Genomic DNA, 19316 nt, shown 5'->3' on the forward strand with positions numbered 1-19316 from the left:
GGCGCGGGGCGGCGAGCGGAGCGGGAAGCGCGGGGCGGCGCGGGGCGGCGAGCGGAGCGGGAAGCGCGGGGCGGCGGTGGCGGCGGGCTCCTTCCCGGAGCAAACGGCGCCGTGCGAGGGTGCCGCAGGGGGTTCGGCGGAGCGGCCCGAAGCGGTGAAGCCGGTCGGCTGTGCGTTAAATCGCCTGGCGAGGAAGAGCTCACGCGGAGAGTCTCCGTTTCTCTGTTATATTCCTACTTCGTTAGCGTTAAAATAATTTCTGGGCTTTCTGCGCTCCCGGTCGCTCTTCTCGTAGCTGTTGCTTGTGATTCCCAATTTGGTGTCCCAGCTGGAGAGTCTGCCTTTGAGGAGACGGGGGGTTTTCCGCCCTTGCCGCGTGTCTTTGAATGGCGACGCGGTTCATGTAGCGTATATTGACCGCGTAAGAGATCGGCCGTCGACCTGGCTCTGCGCTGTCGGCTGCCTCGGCGCAGCACGCCCGCAGGGGAGCCCATAAAACTTTTTTTAATAAGCATCACTTACTGAGCAGCCTCTGTTGGGTTAAATGATTTGTAAAACAGATAGATCGAACTTGTAATGCAGGCGCTGACATTTTTGGCATTTTGTAGAATAAAGGAAAATGTAGCGTTACATCAGGAAAGAGCATGGGCAATACACTTGTTTGCACTAGTGGCTTTTTTGCTATAGGCTTATTAATATCAGCTTTGCTGGTAGCCGACAGTTACCCTTCTTGTTACCTACAGTTCCTCCTAGAAGTTTTATACTGAATATTTCTCAGTCATGTTTAAGGGTCTTGTAAAAGAACAGCTGTAGGTAGTTGAAACATCAGAGGAATGTGGTATCTGTTGCTGTTTTGCAGCCAGCTGAACCAAAGCATGGAGAAGTGACGTATCTGGGATTAGACCGCAGGGAGCCACATCCCCCGTCTCTTGCCCCATTTCCTTGGACAAGAATTTTCAAGTGTGGATTTGGAAATTAGAGAGTTAGACTCTCATTCCTCCTAAAGTCAATGGGATTTAGATACCTGACTCCCTTGATTCCTTCAAAAGTCTTGCAGAGGAAACACTGCCTTCTCTAACTTATGTAGATGCAAAGAAAAATGAGTTAGGCTATCTATAAAAAGCAAACACTGACAAGCTAGTTAATGGGATCTGCATAAAGAACGTCTTTAAACTTGTCTAGGTCCCAGTAACCAACATGGGAGGTTAATGCCAAGGAGCTGGATAAAAATACGATTAATGTTGCCACAAAATATTGGGATGCATTGCAGTTCCCACCCCTGGTAACTGATGAGATGGCTGAAATTCCAAAGCACCAGCACAACAGGAAAGTAAGAAAGGCCAAATATCTTGGCCTTTTAATTTCCAGACATTTATATTCATTTTCTGTATGGAGCCTAAATTATCCTGGCAAAATTCCTAGCAATAATCCTTTTTATTTTTTTTTTCTCCAGGGTTAATAAAATATAATTAGGCTTTACTAGTCTGCATTGCACAAGGGACAATAGAATAAACATTTCCATTTATGTATGATACATTGAATATTTTGGAGAGTTTGACAGTTTTACAAGCCTCTGACTGCTTGGCCTGGTCAGTCCAATCACCCAGCTTTGAAAGCATGGCATTTAGCCTTAGACCTTGGGCAGACAACACATGCTGACTGTATCTTTGAATATGAGGGAAGACACCTTAAAAAAAGACACTTCTTGAAGGTCCTGTCACAGGTTATAATTCAGTTCCTAACATCCTCAGGAAATCATAGTTCTACCTTAGCAAATGCATTTTTCATAGACTGTGAATAAAATGAAATACCTTATTAGCTGCTATAAGTCATAGCGAGGTAATACAAATCTTTATAGACCCAGCAAGACACACAAACCAGAAAAATGTAGTGGGGAACTAATAATTTTGTCTCCAAACGGACCCTGAAAAAGCCCTGTCACTTCCACTGTTGCCAGCACACCCAACAATGACAGTGTCTAAGTTACTGCGTAAAGAACCTGCCGACGGCTCATGAGCTATAGGAAAAATGCTGTGCAGCGTTTGGCATGTGGCTGCCAAGCACGGCCGGTGCTCGTTGACTCCAGCTCTGGGGGAGGCTGAGGACGAGAGTAGTTCAGGATTGCAACGATGAGGGGAGGCAGTGACATCTCATTTGTTTGAACGCTTGCCTCTGCTACGCTCAATCAAGCAGGTCACAAAGTGGGGCTCTGTGTGTCCGCTTGTCTGTTGCTGCTGTAGGGCAATTAGTACCATGTGGAAAAAATCTTCCTATATAATCCCAGAGATCAGGAATGAACAAAATTCTTTGGAATTTTTTCTGTTGCCATCCAAATTGGTATAATATGTAATAAAATAAAGTCAGAATCAGTCCTGCCCTGTTTTCTGTTCTCATGCCTGTGCTTGCATGGCATGGGAAGGAGAGCYGACATGAGTGCCTCGTGAGCTGGGTTGAGCTGGGCATGTTGAGAAAATCTTTTTCTTTTCGGAAGTGCTGTACTTGGATACTGCAGAAAAGTTGAAAAGTAGGATTCTGGAGTAACTAATGTAGAGGTGCAACAAGCAGCAAGAAAGCCTCTCAAAGTGTTTGCACCCTGGCATGGTTTTGGAAGAGATTCAGACACAAATCCTTCTGATGTATTAAGACCTGATTGCCATATGATTCTTACCTGTCAAAGCTGGAAAGCTGTGTTGTATGAAGACAGAAGTAAAAATATTGCGTCTATCTTGACGTTTTAAAATAGCCTGACAAATCACTTCCAAGATGGAAGAGCAACAGTGAGACCCCACTGTGAAAAATGATACGTTTAGGCTAGAGCTTGAGGCTACGCTGAACTGAACTGCCCTCGGGGCTCCCTGCCACCAGTGGGCAGCTGCACGTATGCACCAGCTCCCTGTGTGTGTGCTCCCACCACCTCCCTTGGCTTGTCACTGGTGATCGTCTGAACATGTGGTAGCCAGTTCAGAAAGCTAAAGTATCAGAAAACTGATCTTGCAAAAAAAAAATGAATAGTTTTCTGCCAGTTTGGCTGGCTGGGCCTGCTCACATGGGATCAGCAGAGTCAGTGCAAGAAGGGTGTTAAGAGTGTGCAGTCAGGGGGAAGGAAAGAAAGAGGATTTCTGTTTTGGCAGCAGATCTGTGTAACTGGAGCATCGTGCTGCATCCTAAGAATGTGTTTGTATTTATGCTTTCAAACAGAAATTTACATCCTCCAGCTTTATTTACAAGAAGTGTTTTTAAAAGTTTGAAGTGCAATTTGCCATTCCTTCTTGTTTAGTCGAAGTTCATGATCATCTTGCAGTGAGGCTGACTGGCCTGTTTCACATTTTGTTTCTGGTTGGTTTCAGTTGTTGCTTCTCCCTTGCACAGTTTCTTCTTGTGAGAAAGATATCGTAGAGAGAATGTCTAAATCTCAGCAGAGATGTCTCTTCACTATTGGTTAAAATAACTATGCAAGCATTCCTGCTAATAGTAGGGGTCATTCAGACAGGGATTTAATACGCACTGTAGCATTTTTTCTGGTGTTCTAAGTGCTTTATGAGTCTGGGTTTGCTCTCTGGTTTGCAAACAGGATGGTGTTCAAATAGGGGAATGAGGATTTTCRGGTCTTAAGCTGACATAGTTGGTAGGGCTCCAGAGAGAAGGGGGCAGCAGAGCACAGGATGACACTGCTACGGGAGGAAAAAGGTACAGCAGCTGTGGAGGGCAAGGTTTGCCAGGGGCCAGTTGGAAAAGGAAGACCATGATACAGCCATAATTTTGACTTCTGTTTTCACTGGGGCTGCACTGAACCATCTTCGACCCAAAACTGACCCAAAAGACTGCACAGGTCACTTATTTGTGTTTTGTTTCTCATGAACATCTGGTAGTGACCTATCTCCCATGGCCCAAGGGGAAACAACTGACTTGCCTTGGGAATTTTGCTGGTAGCCTCTAGTCTAAGATAGAGTAATGAGCCCTGAAGAAAATGGACTTTTTTTCATCTGCTTAATTATGAAATCAGTGCATGAGAAGGAGTTGACACATTAGGGTTGCTCTGGTATTTCATATCTTACGCAGATAGTGCGAATAATGTCTATAAAAATTGTCTTCTACTTGTGTGACATCTGGCTCAGAGGCAGAGATGCTCAATTGCAGTAGTAGTTGGAGTGCTGCTCCATGCCAGCTTTCTAAAGGCTCCCCCATTTCCTGTTTCTATTTAGGAAGAGCTAATTCCTCTCCAACAAGGCATCTGAGCAACTGTTCCAGCATCAAAAAGAACCGAGCAATTGGTATCAGCTTGTGTTTATGAGTAGATTTGTTTTAAAAGCTGGTGAATAAACCTGAACGATTATTTTGTAGTGACTGTGCAGCTAYAGAAATCAGTTAGTGAGGCTGGGTCCTAAGGCATATGTTGTCATCATTTCACGATGAGACAGAGTAGACAGGCAATGAAGCTGGACTAGGGTCAGATGCTAGCAATGGATCTTCGGCACAAATGGCTCAGCTGTACTATTTCCTTGGCCAAAAAACTAATGTGAGGACCTTTTCGATAGGCCCAAAGACTCTTCAAGAAGATGATCTCTGCTTTTCATGAAAGAATGGAGCCAGACTCTTTTCGGTGGTGCCCAGCGACAGGACGCGAGGCAACGGGCGCAAACTGAAACACAGGACGTTCCATCTGAACACGAGGAAATACTTTTTCACTGTGAGGGTGACAGAGCACTGGAACAGGTTGCCCAGAGAGGTTGTGGAGTCTCCTTCTCTGGAGATATCCAAAACGCGCCTGGATGCAATCCTGTGCAACGTGCTCTAGGTGACCCTGCTTGAGCAGGGGGGTTGGACTAGGTGATCTCTTGAGGTCCCTTCCAACCTCAACCATTCTGTGATTCTGTGAATCTTGCATAGGCTTAACAGAACCTTGGCAGTTTTTAAATGCATGCTTCAAAGCATCACAGAAGTTTACAGAACTGTGACTGTTACTTCAGTGCCTGCATTAGAGCAGGATTTATAAGTGTCTGTTACCTATTTGTAACAGTTGCTGCCCAAGGTGGATATATTGCTGTTATCCATTAAAGCTACTCATGATTATTGCTCTTCCTTTAGGCCTCTGTGGCTTTTATTTGCAGAGCTTTAGAACTGACCAGGGTCCCTGACAGAAACCACTATTGGGACATTTCATGTGTATTCTGCCATTACCAACTGATGAGTTTTCACTCGTCCTTCAGGCTGTATGTGCCATAAAGGCAAAGCAGCCCCATACATCAGTACTGAATGCAGCCTTGTGGAGAGCGGTTATTTCCTTTCGAGCAATTATTTCCTGTTTCCTTTTTACTTCCTCCTCTCAAATTGATCATTTGCATTGTAATACAAGTTGGTCTGGGAGTTTCTTTGCATCAGAGTAAAATTCCTAGGCATCCATTTGCTGTTTAGGATTTCAATCTCCAGTAGGATTGGGAGGAGGGGACACTGACTTCCCAGAAGTCTGGAGGTGTTGTGAGACACTGTTGGTTGTCGTTTTAGCAGTGGAATGATCACAGTAAATCTAATGGCAAATAATTGTAGAGTTATAGGCCAAGAAATGTATTGGTGCTTCTTGGTTGTAAGGCTCCTAACAGAAGAGAGGTATTGCAAAGTGAAACTGTGCGACAGTGTGCTAAAAGGCCTGAAGATTTACAGTCCTGCATTAGCAAAGAAATGTTACCCAGCTTCTGTGTCCTTGTCCTGTGGAAGAGGCCACCTCTAAGTGTGAAAATGTCTCTGTATTTACAGCCATATTCATTGCTAATGACATCACCAGCTGCAAAATATTTTCTAACCTGTTCTTAGTTGCATCATTGTTCGTGGTTTGGTTTGCTCTAAAAATAAAGTTCTGAAGTGAGGTCTGAAATGAGGACAGCTTGTAGTTTCTCCACAGCTGAGCTGGTTAGTGCTACTACCGAGGTTTTCTTTTGTGGGTTTACCTGTGTGAAAACCACAGATTGCTTTGTCTTTGTGAAGACTTTTGCTGTTTGACCGGTCACCCTCCTGACTCTTGTTCTACAGATTTCTTTTTTCTGTTTTGCTCTTTCAGTACAATGCTTGTGTTTTATCAGTCCCATGCCTTGATCTTCAGTAAATGCTGTGTTATGATAAAGATCATGATAAATTGTGGTGCTGAGTATATTAATAAATGTTATCACAATGGATATAGGCTATTGTGGAAGAAATTAGTTTCTGGTCTGCAGTTTAAAAAAAAAAAAGGAAAGTCATGCATCTGTTAGGTAGGGAATTATCCTTATTGTCTTGTAGCACCTCTTTACTCTCAGATGAAAAAGATACAGGGTTTTGTGCAGGGAAGCCTTTGTTATAAATGCCATTGTCCTAATGAATCAAGTGATAATGGAAATGTTTAAAAGTAGAATAATAAACTCTTGGAAGTGCTAGAGGGTTTTGATGATTTTTTTCACTATGTTAAACTGATGATTTACTGCTGAGAAGTTTGAGCAAAGCGGGCATTGAATTTTTGCCTTTTGGTTGGTGTCAGTTGTAATGTGTGCTGGAGGGCACCCAGACATAAAAAAAGAGTGTAGTTTGGGATTCCTTTCCTCTGCAACAGACCCAGTTACTTCCAGTATTTGCAGAGTTTAGAGCCTGCTGGTATGTGCTAACACTAAACATGTTTATGTTTTTGAGACATCTGGTGAGTGTTCTGTGATTCTGTGAGGTTATATTCTACTTCTGCTCCTGTGGGAATGTTACACTATTGGCCATAGGGCTTTATTAATTGTCACAAAATGAGCAGTTAATTCCTGACATCTGCTGTGCTGAAGCGACTGCCAAGTAGAGCTGATAGTTGGCAAGGAAATAAATATTGATAGACCCTAGCAACAGGTACTCTTGAGAACTCTCATTCTGGGAATGCTTAGGCAGGGTCCGGTGTTATTAATGTTGCGATAGCATTTTAAGTCTAATTATAGGATTTGTTTGTTTCTTGTCGTCTCTCTCAGAACCAGAGTGCATGAATGGGCTTTGCTGTGCTGGGGCAGACGTGTGTCAGACCCCTTTCTGATGACTCATTTCAGCATAAAAGAGATGTTTCAGTGTACAAATCTCAAGGGTAGYTGGTGCACACTGATGTATGCCATCTCAAGTAGTGCTTGTATCTGAACTGCCATATGTTTGATATCTACCCTATGGTGGAATGACTGCTCCAAAGATATGTACATGGAAGTATGTCAGATGCCAGTATAGTAGCAAAACTTTCATATATAAGATACTTTGAGAATCCACGAGACAAAATGAACTTGCCTAAGTTGTAAAATCCTGCGCCRGTCACTAGCCCTTGTGAGCACTGTAGGCGATCAATTTTATGTTTTCATTGCAGAAATTGAAGCCAGAGAAGCCTGTGACTGGCTGAGGGCTGCTGGTTTTCCCCAATACGCTCAGTTATTTGAAGGTATGATCTGAAAGACTTTTCAAGCAGCTGACACCAAATCCAAGCAGAATTGTTTACGTAAATAATCTATCAGAACCTGACACTTTTGATGAAACACTTCCAAATCCTGCCATGTCTTCATGCAAACGTGTAAATATTTGTGTTCTTGCAGAAGTGGCATCATAATTAGGTTAACATGGACTCAGTAGAATTCCATAAAGTACCAAATATTTCCTGGTTATTGTTAGACTGTAACTCCACCAAATTTCCGCTTTTGTGATTTTTAATTGCTTATAATTTTCTYGATCTCCTTTGCGTAGAGTGTTATTTTTTTCTAACTCACTGACTGCAACCAAAATTCATCTAAGGCCTCTCCAGCCTGAGATCTTGAGCAATATTCTGAGTGGTGTTTTGAAAAAGAATGTTGGAAAAATCATCTTGCAATCATAAGTTTTTCAGATACTCAGAAGCAGCCCACCACAGTCACATTTCACAATATCAGCTTGTTTTCATTTTGTTAATAAGCTGCAAAGAGTACATATTACTTGTGGGGGTGAAATGGATGCATCGTGAACTCATATAATTTTCAGATAACATTTCTGCTTATACCTTAAAACTGTTCTTGTTTTATATATGTATTTATTGTTACAAACGTGGAATATACTCTAACGAAATCTAATCTATTTTTAGGAGAGATTTGAAGAACTACAGTTCAAAGAACTAGTGGCAACTACTGCGGGCTCTTGTGCCCACTTCCCCTATTCAGTGCAAAATTAAAGCTCGGAAACTGAGCACTCAGGAAATGCAGAGCTAAATTTGAAAGCTCTCTACCTTGAAACATGGTGTCCCATGATAATGCTTCCCATTGGACTACAGCAGATTTTACAATATAAACTGTGAATCTTACAGTTTGACAGTGCATATTGTCATGCTTTTGGATAATGAAACCTCTGTATTACCTTGCCGTTTAAGCAGTGTCCTGGCTTGACTAGATAACTAAGCTTAAAAAGTAACCCAAGAAAATATTGATGGATCTCACTGGTTCCTTTATCTGTAAAGGCAAATCACAAAAGCTGGAACATTGAACTCTTCAGCTGGTATATCGATTAGCTTTCAAGCACATCATGTTTTGTCAGACTCATTACACCTCAAAAAGAGTATGTCATGTGCTGCATTTTACCTTACCATCAGCAAAAGCTCAAGTAAAATACTCCTAGTTTTATACTATATTATAAGGCAGGAGTACAGAGAACCAAAACAAAGCAAAGCTTTAATTTTGTGTTCCTTGGCTATAGTTCTCAGGGCCACTGCAAGTGGATGGCATGCTCCTGAAAACGTTGTGTTCCCAGGCAGCAAATGCTGGTGTACTTGTAGCTAATGAGAGCAAGCAGATGCCTAAACTTATTCTCACACCTGTTCTAAGGAACAGATTCTCACCAACTTGAAGGTCATTTGTGTGGATATGTAGCTATAGGTTTAGATTTATTTAACCTGTGCTAAATATGTGGCCAAATTGAAAATCTTTGCAATTATAACTCAGATTTCAAAATCTAAATAATTTTTTTATTCACAGATATGCAGTTTCCTATTGATGTAAAAACTGTGAGGAAAGATCATGAATTTTTAGATGGAGATGCCATTGAATCCCTTTTCAGGTAAATGTTAATTATGAATCATCCTCAGTGCCTGACTCCAGAAATTGTTTGTCATTCCTGTTTTCATAGCTGAGTTTTTGTCAGAGACTAAGATATTCCCTCATGCTTCCACTGAAGGAAATCACTTAAACACATCCTTAAGTACCAGTAAACTTGAATGATTTAAGTATTTAAAGGCAAAGTAAGCATGTGCCTACATGTCTTCTTTGGCCAAGGTCTCAGTGATGTTATATTAAGCATCAAATCTGTCTCTTCTGCAATGTGAAATGTCTTCTGCATGCTGAGGAGGAATAGTCAGTTCCCTGCGAGCACATGGTAGGATGATGATTTGCTCTTTAGAACTACACATTACAGGGTGCAAGGATTTCCTCTGACTAGTGAGCTTCTAAAGAGATGTTCCAGGGAGAGAAACAGCAAAAATGATCTGCAAAAGGGATAGTTTTTTCTGTTTTTTTTCCTGAATGTTTTATTAAGGAGCAAAAGTATTGACCTAAAATTTATTGTTTTGCCACAGTTGTTCACAACTCACAAGTGAAACTGCATTGTCAGTGCAAAGTAGAACTCAGTGCTCTGTGAGCTTCCCTGATGTAGGACTGCCACGATAGCAGTAGCAGAAGAACAAAGTGCGCTGCAGTTATTGAAGCTTTCTTGTTATGAGCTYGCTTAGCAGGTTATGTGAACTCCATGCTACCCATGCCATGCTGTGTGGTCAATCCAAGGGAGGCAGTGAGAATTTATAGCTCTTAAAGGAAAGAGAAGTTACTCTTCTGGCAGAATGGTTGGGTCTTTGTGCATTCTCCTGAATTCAAATTTGGCTTGTTGGGAGCTCCAAAAGGAGTCATTTGTATATACATCCCTAATGCACCGTAGATATTATTGAGAACTTATGATATATTTTCTTTCTTGGTATTAGATTTGTCCTGAGTGTTTCTTGCAGGCTGCCGGTATGCCTCCCTGTTGATGTTGCATGTTTGTATAACCGTTAAGAGTTTGTCTCATTTGTGACCTTATTATCTCATAAGTTTTAGTTAAAATGATAGATAGTAAAGTCCTTCCAAGGATGCAAGTTAATGTCTTCAGTTCTCTCTATTCTTTTAAGAAGCTGACTCAGGCATTTTTCATATTCTTAAAATGAAAAGTCCTAAATCAGTTCAGAGTTTTTCACAATCATCACTGAAGCTCATCATAAGATTTTTATTGAACTAATTAGTTATGGTCCTCTCCTCTTATTTTATGATGGCAGAATTGGAACCGTGAACATCTTGGGGTTGTTAATGGGCATTGGTGTGGCAGTATGTATGGAGCACCTATAACAAAATGTCAGTCTTTGATGCCAATAATGCAGATTCAGTTTAGAAATTCACTACCAGTTTTGAGCGTGTCTGTTCTTAAGAAATAAAGTAATTTAATTTAAAACTTCAGTCTTTTTTCTTATACCTAGACGACTGAACACATTGAACAAGTGTGCTTCAATGAAAGTGGAAATAAGCCATCAGAGGAAACGGGTATGTTTGTAAAATATAGTTAATGTTCTCATAAACAATGTGATAAGCTGTTATACCAAAGAACTGTTTTTCAAAGGTTCATGAAGGAATAGCAATTTCTGAACTTTTCTTTCTATTCTCTTCCATCTTGTATTTGCATTTTCCATTAAAAATCATAGTGGTGAAGACTGATTCTTTATAGAACTTAAGTAATATTCATTTTATAACTCTGTCAGCTGAGTTAGGGTTTTTTTTTGACACACATTGCTGGTCAGTAATTGCACCAAGGACTCACCTTAGCATGTGTTTCAATGCTTTCTTAAGTATTTTCACATCATATTTAAGGTCTGAAAGTGAAATTTCACTCTTACTGCCTGAAGAAGGGATAAGAAATGAAAATGGACAAGCCAATATTGTCAGAAGCTGGTTTTTTAGGGCTGGATAGGTTTTAGCTGTGCTGGCTTTGTCCTCTCCAAACAAACAAACAAAATAGCCTGTTGACAAACCAGAGTTGTAGTCGCATCATGTCTGGTTTACAGTAGGATTTCAAAGCCTGTTAGGTACCATGGATTAACTGTGGGACTAGCAAGAAAATAATGATGTCATCTGTTGGAAAAATGTTGAGGTTTTTGAAAGTTTCCATTATGCCTTCAGGGAATGATAAAGAAGAGACAAGTCATTCCCATCTTTCATATGGTTTGCTGGCCAAGCACTCGCTTGGAATGGGGGCAATACAGCAAGTGGGGCTGAGGTCTCCCAGACGGTGTGCCAAATGTTGATGCTTTCACAGCCCTACAGTCAAATGCTTTTCTGCCAGAAAATGGATGTTTTTTTGTCACAAAAACATGAAAAAGAGTTTGGTTTGTTTGGCTTCAGGAAAAATTCACTTTTTAAAACCTCATGATTTGCTGCAAAACAGAATTTTCATCCTCCTCAGATCAAATCTGCCATCTTTTCCTGCAGTAAAATTACCAGATTTGTCAGCATGGTTGGGATTAATTTGTTTTTGTGCTTTTCAGCTGACAGCACAGAGCTCAGAACAGACCTTCAGGCTCAATGTGTAATGATGGTCACATTTCCATATGTGGGTGTTGGGGGTTTTGGAAGTAGGCAGAAAATTTAAGTCTCCTTTTTTATTACATCTGCAGTAATTTTAAGTTTTTAATTTTAAGTAAGTTTACCAAACTTTGCCCTTGAAATCTATTTTTTTTCTTCTAAGAGTGATGAATCTGAAGATGATGAACCTTGTGCAATAAGTAACAAATGGGCTTATGAGAGATGCAGTCAGAGATGGTCTCGTCTTGAGAGCCTAGAAGATTTCCCAGGAGAGGAAGGTGCTAGCACATCAGTCCCAGGCAGTCCAATACCGAGGAACATCGGCAATGAGGATATAACTTTTTTGGATCATGGAGAGAAACATGATGTGTCCTCAGTTCACAGTACTAGCAGTGGTGACAGTGACGCTGTTAGCTTCCCGAAACCTTTTGAAGATGTGGAGACCAGCAGGAGTTACTCAAGGTGTTCCTCAAATAAAGTGACTTCACCAGGCACCTTTAGTTGTTCTCCTCCTGCCACTGGATTTTTAAATACCACCAGTGAAGAGAAGCTTTTGGATAAGTCACCGTATAAAAAGGGGAAGAGCTTTCTGAAGAAAATGGAGAAGTTGCACTTAAGGAGCTGCCACTTAAGGAGTGGTCACTCAAAGGCCAAACCCCTGATAAGTGAACCTGTTCTTCTGGAAGGGCTTAATGAAGAAAAGTTGAAGATGCTTAACTGTGTAAATATTTCTGACCTCTCTGACCTCCAAACAAAGAACAATTCCTCTTATTCTCTCCAGAGCTGCAATAGCAGCAATCAATCTGAACACAGGAGCACAGGGAGCATTCCAAGTCCTGCTACAAAACCACGAAGCCACTATAAAAGAGGGGGGACATACGCAGAGGACTTGGATTGTAGCAAGCTTTTGCTGTGGAATGATATACCTCAGCAAAACCTACAGAATGAAATGAAGTTGCGAACGAACCAGATGTTTCAAATACCACAAGGCYATAAGCCTGGTACTTTCCCCAAAGCACTTAGAAACAGTTCCCTCTCTGCAGTAGACAACTCTTCTGTCAACTGGAGAACTGGGAGTTTTCACGGGTGCAGAAGGACCAGGAGCAGAAGCAGTTCTAAGGACTGCAAAACCCCCAGTAGCCCTCATTTGTGCACAGATAACAGGCTGAGCATATACGACAACGTGCCCAATATTCAACTTGATAAGTTGGAGGTGGCAGAAGTTGGYGATGACGATGTTTTTTCAGAGCTGAACAATGTTATAGATGATGTCAAAGGTCTCAGAAAGTTGGTCGATCAGTGGACGGAGAAGTTCTCAGATGATGGGGATTCAGACTTTGCCAAGGACTTGACCTCTTTGTATCCATCATTCCCTAAAGAAATCTGTCTTGAAATACAGCACTCAGAAGATAAGTCAGCAGACTTCCCAGCTACCRAGGGAGAGAGCAGCTGTGAACTGGCCAAGGAGCTCAGTTCTGTGGAAGTGGCATACATAACAGACTCTAAAAAGGCCAACAGGTTAGTCATGCTTGGGTTTCACTAGTAGGCTGTCCATCTGGAAGCTTTCTCCGTCTGTTCTCTATACTCAAAATGTAATTGCTTTTACACAACAAAATATTCTTAAGTCTGTTCCAAGTAGCAGGCTGTGCACCACTGGTCCTAGGCACTGCTGGTCTGTAAACACTCAGATATCTACATATACTCTGATCTCTGTTGAGAGTAGCACTCCCATAATCTGCATGAGGGCCTAGTTAGACATTTCAAATCAGACTTCAAGGCTAGCTTGCTGTGTTCCTTATTGAAACCTTTTGTGTGGCTATAGTACCTCCTGGATGAGAAATATCTTGTTTAAATGCAACTAACCGTAAGCTGTTTGGGAGCTGCAGGTCATTTAGAGTCTTAGGCATTTCACAGATGCAGGCAGAGGACTGACAGGGRCAGTGGGAACAGTCATTTACCTTGAACAACGTTTATCCCTTAGGCATGGGAAACAACCCTGGTCTATGGAAGAGTGTGTGAATTTGGAAAGCCCTTCTGTCCAAATTGATAGTCAGTCAGCTGCCCACCTAGCCCGGACACAAAAGCTGGCTTTGTTGAAACTCACAGCTCTAATGGACAGATACTCCCCTTCCAGTAAGCAGGGCTGGAACTGGTAAGTTGTCTAATATTAAAGCTTTTGTTTTATAAAACAGATTTAAAGCTTTGTTCAGTTTTGTTGGGGAAAAAAAAAGGATTGAATGTAAGTAGGTGAATTTCCTTGTCTGCCCAGATTACAGTGTCCAAGATGAGGAATTTCATCCTGTTAAATCACTGGCTGTTTTGTGGTTATTTATTTCCGTGGTTATTCCAGGTTTATTATGATTATTATTATTATCCTGGTTATTCCAGGATTTCCTCTGTCACAGATTGCACTTTTGCTCCTCTCTGGTAGTCATATTGTTACTGATTTTAAAATGGTTCATAGTTTCTCTGTAACCTTGCYCATCGGCAGGGCTTTGTAAGCAAGCCCTTCGTAGAGATTACTGGACATGAGGTGAGAGKGGGCTAGGCTGAGAATCCGTCCCTTCAGCCTCAGGTCCCAATTTGAACTAAAATAATGACATGCCAGTAAACTGCTAAGACTTGAAAACATCACTTTGCATCTTGTGATAGAGATCTCGTACTTGAATTTAGAATGAATGAAGTGCAAAAAAGCTTGCAGTGTCCTAAAGGGATGGAGCATATTTCACATGAGGATGTCTTCTTATTAAAGCAAATTTCAATTTTGAGATGAGGTGGTCCTTCCTGGAATTACCCTTAATGATTTTCTCTCTATTGTATGATGCCACACGGACAGGTATGTGGCAAAATTTGGAAATGTGGCAAGTACAACCAAGTCCTTTCCCATGCATGTGGTAAAACTAAAGTAGCAGCCAGAACTGTGCTGGAGAGCTAATGGGTTGGATGCACTTGTTTTTGTTTTGTTTTCAGGACTATACCCAAGTTCATTAAAAAAATAAAAGCCTCTGACTACAAGGACAAGAATGTGTTTGGGGTTCCCTTGCTTTTGAATGTTCAGCGAACAAATCACCCGCTACCTAAGGGTATACTGCAAGCACTGGACTATTTAAGAAGCCACTCTCTTGACCAGGTATGAATATGAAGTGGCCTGAAGTAGTTCTGGCTGCTCCAAAGGAGCCAATCTGTCCTTTCAGCTTTTGTGAGGGACTTTCTTGCCTCCTAGGGCTCTGAAAGGGCAGAAAGGTATATATCTGACCGGGATTACCTTTAGTCCTGTACTGTGTTTCTGCCTTGCCTTGCTAAAGTCCTCTGCAGTCAGTTCACTTGGTGCAGGTAGTCAAACAACTTCTCCTGGTAAGGTAGCATCTCCCTGCTTCCTTAGGCAATAAATCTGTTACACAGTGTCTTTATTCCCTCTGTTCTGTGGTTGCTGGTAGTGCTAGAACCTATGTGAGCATTAATCTTGTTTCAGATGAAATGCACCGCTAAGTGGACATGTAACATAGTAGAGCAGAGCTTGTAATGTCTTTTTCTGGATCTCAGATCTGTATTATCCACTAATGGAGATGCATGCATAGAGGTGAAAGTGTCTGTCATCTGTTGCATATGTTATTTCTGTAGCAAAGGTTCAAAAATGGGAGACGCTGTGTCGTGGTACATATTAGTTAAAGATCTTCCTTTTTGCTATGCTTTGCAAATGTATAGGTGTATAATGTAATGCCAAAGTGCAAAAATGCGTGCACGCTGTGAGGTTACCATGCAGTTAGGTGGCATGCACTCRAGTGTGAGCAAACGGTTTCTGATGAGGGCAGCATGTTTCATTTTGAGGTCATAGTATCTATGCAATTAATATAACTAACCAATGAATATAAATACTATCTATCTCAGTGACATATTGTGAACCTTTCAGGAGAAGCTTTGTTGAGGTCTATCTCAGGGGAAGCTTCTCAGTTGGGGTTTTGCTTGAAATTGGATTGAAATTTATATTAAAAATAAAATCATAATTTCTCTCAGAATGAAAATTGCCCCTTGCTGACCTGTAGATGTATGTGCACCATAAACCTGAGCCTAGTGGGTCTCATGGTCAGTTACAATTTCTCCAGCATGGGTGTCAGTGTGCATTTGCTTTTGGATCAACACACACTGATCCAGTAGAAGCTTGCAGCTCTAATGTGTGGAAAAAGCCCATTCAAGCAAACTGACAGATTTCAATAGAAATGACTTTTTATAAAGGAAAAAAGCATTTTTGGATTAAATAAAAAGCAAAAAACCCATGGAAATTGGTACCCCCCACCCCAGCTGGTTTTAGGGACATCAGTCATGGTTTGCCCAGAAGGGCATGCTGGTCCTAATGGTTAAAAAAAATAATTTGATTATATATCCTACCACCACAGAGCCTTAACTATCAAAAGGAAAGTGAAGGATCAATTACTTGTCAGAGATTTGAGCCCTGATAAAACCTCTCTTTGTCTTTCTTTATTGTTTTCTTTTATTGGTAGGTTGGTCTGTTCCGAAAATCCGGTGTTAAATCCAGGATCCTGTCTTTAAGAGAAATGAATGAAACCAACCCGAACAAYGTATGTTATGAAGGACAGTCAGCGTTTGATGTGGCAGATATGGTTAAGCAGTATTTCCGAGACCTTCCTGAACCCATATTTACTAGCAGGCTCTGTGAATCCTTCCTCCACATCTACCAATGTAGGTAACAAAAGCTGTAATTTTCTAATGTCTTGAATAACTTTGTTACCTTCAGCATTCAGCTAGAAGGCCAGGGCCTGATTTTTCATGAATCGGGACTGATGCTAGTCAGAGGAGGCGGATCAGGCTGAAAAGGTGAGCTCTCTGGGGCTCTGGACTTACTTAAGAGACAATATTTGAAAATAGCTTGCCCATAGGCTCTACATCTAAAGCCTCTTCCTGTCCTTGAAAGAAGGAGTGGGAGAGACAGTGTAATAACATATGTTGTAACAGCCCTTCTAAACTGTGCTTTTAAATAGTCATTTATCTATGATAAATTAGGAATGAATGTGCTTGTGTGATGCAGCTGTAATAATGGCCTTAGCAAGCATTGTTTGTCGTGATCTAGAGTGACAAGAAAATGGATGCACCTACAGTTTCAATGCCCTGTGTGGGACTGTCTTGATGGATGCTTCCTCTGCAGTTCACATGAGATGTTTCATGATTTTTTTTTATCCTCAGACTTGCCAAAGGATCAGCAGTTTCAGGCTGTCCAGGCTGCTATTCTCCTTCTCCCAAAGGAAAATCAAGAAGCTTTGAAAATCCTCCTGTTCTTTCTCCGAGATGTGGTTGCTTTTGTTGAGGAAAACCAGATGACCCCAACCAACATTGCTGTCTGTCTCGCACCTTCTTTGTTTCACCTCAACACCCTGAGACGAGACAGTTCCTCCTCATCCACGAGGTATGATCATCTTAATGCTGGCATTGTTACTGTCAGTAGTTTTCCTCTGTGCTGGATCAATGCTTTCTGTAGCTGACCTAAGCTAATTGTTTGTTATGAAGGGGCAGGAAAAGTGTACGTGTCTTGGGGTTTGTCTCAAATAGGATCGTTGAGGTMCAGCAGGAGCTTACCTCAGTCCATGCAGAGATCCAGTAACCCAGTTTCTAGCACCCTGTTGTCATGCTCCTGACTAGCCTAGATGTGAGCTAGGCTGCCTCCCTTGTGACTGTTGTTATACTCTTTGAGAGCATCTGCAGATCTGGGTGCCCTGGAATTCAGCATGCAGCACACACTGTATTTGGGTGGTGCCGCAGTTGAAAAAATATGGCTCTTTGCAGTGGTGAACTAAGCCCAGGTGCAGTCTTAAGTCCCTACAGATATCTGACAGTTTGCAGGAATCCCTGGCACTAATTCTGCAGAGTGATATGGCGAAGGCTCCTGCCAAACTGAGCTACAGGGATTCTTTAAATTTATCTTAATGAGCAAAAGTATCTGGGTTGCATAACAGCCTCCTGTTGTACGTGCAGGGAGGAAGCCAAAGTAGTCAAGTAATCTCTGAGAGCATTCGTGCCTTATCTGGTCTCCTGAGGCAGGGTGTTTGCTTTACTCCATGTTCCTGCATATGGATAGGCATGTAGCAGGGTAAAGAGGACAGCTGGCTTTGATGGAAGCAGCCACTTAATCTCCTCACATGGTGATCAAAGATGAGACTAGGACTAGGTCCAGAGAGGTGCAGAAACTGTCAGATGTGCCTTTGGCACCTTTCATGCTAATAATGCAGACTCTGGAGAGCACAGAGGGGGAAAGAAAACACTGAGGACTTCTTTTGAGAGGCACAAAACATCTGAAAATGCCCAAGTGCAAACAGGGCTACTTGGATCTCCCTGGGCTGAGCTGACACATGGTGAGGGAAACATACTTAGAGGAGATTTGTGCCTTTGAGATTTTGGTTTACTTAAATATTACTCTGCAATATTAGGACCAAAAATAAATAGAAATTGAGTTTTCTCTTTGTTGTTGTCACAGTTTGGAAGTGAGGTTGCTTTGGATTGCTGGCTTTTTTTTATAACATTAATGCGGTAGTGCAGGTTTCCTACTTCAAAGGGTAGAGGCTGACAGTTCTGACTTTGAGGAGCAGAGCTGAGGAGTTCCATCCTATTTTCAAGCCATTTGGCAGGAATGCACACAGATAAAAGTATCAGAAGTCAGGATTAATGATGTCATAGGATGCTTATGAATTAAAAGGGACTGTTTTTGAAAAAAAACATAGTATGGTATTCTGGGCCTGAAGATTTAAGTGGTTCTGCCAGGGCTTTGCAGGATATTGAAGACTCTCTAGATATTTGAAGGCTGCAGGAAAATCAGGTAGGGTCATTATTGTTTTAGGGTAAGCACAGTTAGTTAATAGCTCTTGTTAACAAAGCCGCTCTTTTGCCGCCTTCTCTCTAGATCCAGTCACAGGAAGTACAGCTTGGGGAAGCCAGACCAGAAGGAGTTGAATGAGAACCTGGCAGCAACACAGGGCCTGGCCCACATGATAATGGAGTGCAACAGGCTCTTCCAGGTATGGCACTTGCTGTAGGAAAGCAAAAGCACGGAGCAGGGAAAGGGGTGTTCCCACACTGACCCGAAGTGTCATCAAGGCTGCCTTGTAGGCTGTGTTGCAGCTGAGGGCTATGCCCACCCACTGGTGCCTGTGGCAGAGGCTTACCACTACCCTCCCACCCCTGCCACCTCCTCCCCAGTGGGATCTGCTTTAAATTGAGATTCTGCTGCTGGGTCTGACCTGTCAGACCAACAGTCATTGATCTGGACCCTGACCCACAGACTGACTTTCCGGCTTGACCATGGCTGTGCTGCATCACTATGGACTTGCCTGGTGATGAATGGACCGTCGCTGACCCTGGTTGCTGTCACTGGCACCAATTCTGAGCCTGACCCTGCCTCCTGACTCACACGCTGGGCTTGATGTTGGACCTGCCTCACCACCARTGGACATGTCTGGTGAACTGGACTCTCAGTTGATCCCAACTGTCATCCTGGAGCCTGCCTTGCTGGCCTTGCTCAGGTACTGTGGGATGGGGGCCTGGCCTACAGCTGCAGGACCCCCACAGCACTGACCCCTGCCCCCAACGCAGCCCTGTGCGAGTGTGGGCCAGGTCTCCTGTGTGACCTGCAGCTCAGGCCAGGGAAGTTCCATAAGTTCCATTCAGGCCAGTGTAAAAACACATGCAAACTTTTTCTTTCTTTCCTTCCTTCCCTCCTTC

The 19316-nt window shown here is 42.3% G+C and overlaps 1 protein-coding gene across 1 annotated transcript in view; it reads left to right on the forward strand.

The window, feature by feature from the left end:
• The window catches only part of LOC112963864 (rho GTPase-activating protein 7-like), a 76452-nt gene extending 57558 nt beyond the window's left edge, over positions 1-18894 (forward strand). Inside the window, exons 2-11 of the mRNA XM_026061308.1 lie at positions 7301-7417; positions 8970-9051; positions 10493-10556; positions 11755-13109; positions 13573-13743; positions 14562-14721; positions 16091-16289; positions 16791-17010; positions 18499-18613; positions 18877-18894. Of these exons, the coding sequence (XP_025917093.1) occupies positions 7301-7417; positions 8970-9051; positions 10493-10556; positions 11755-13109; positions 13573-13743; positions 14562-14721; positions 16091-16289; positions 16791-17010; positions 18499-18613; positions 18877-18894 (2501 nt within the window). The remainder of the gene's footprint in view (positions 1-7300; positions 7418-8969; positions 9052-10492; positions 10557-11754; positions 13110-13572; positions 13744-14561; positions 14722-16090; positions 16290-16790; positions 17011-18498; positions 18614-18876) is intronic.
• The last annotated feature ends 422 nt before the right edge of the window (positions 18895-19316 follow it).

This window comes from Apteryx rowi, unplaced genomic scaffold (assembly GCF_003343035.1).
Source record: "Apteryx rowi isolate R43461 unplaced genomic scaffold, aptRow1 scaffold_18, whole genome shotgun sequence".
Classification (NCBI taxonomy): Eukaryota; Metazoa; Chordata; class Aves; order Apterygiformes; family Apterygidae; genus Apteryx; species Apteryx rowi.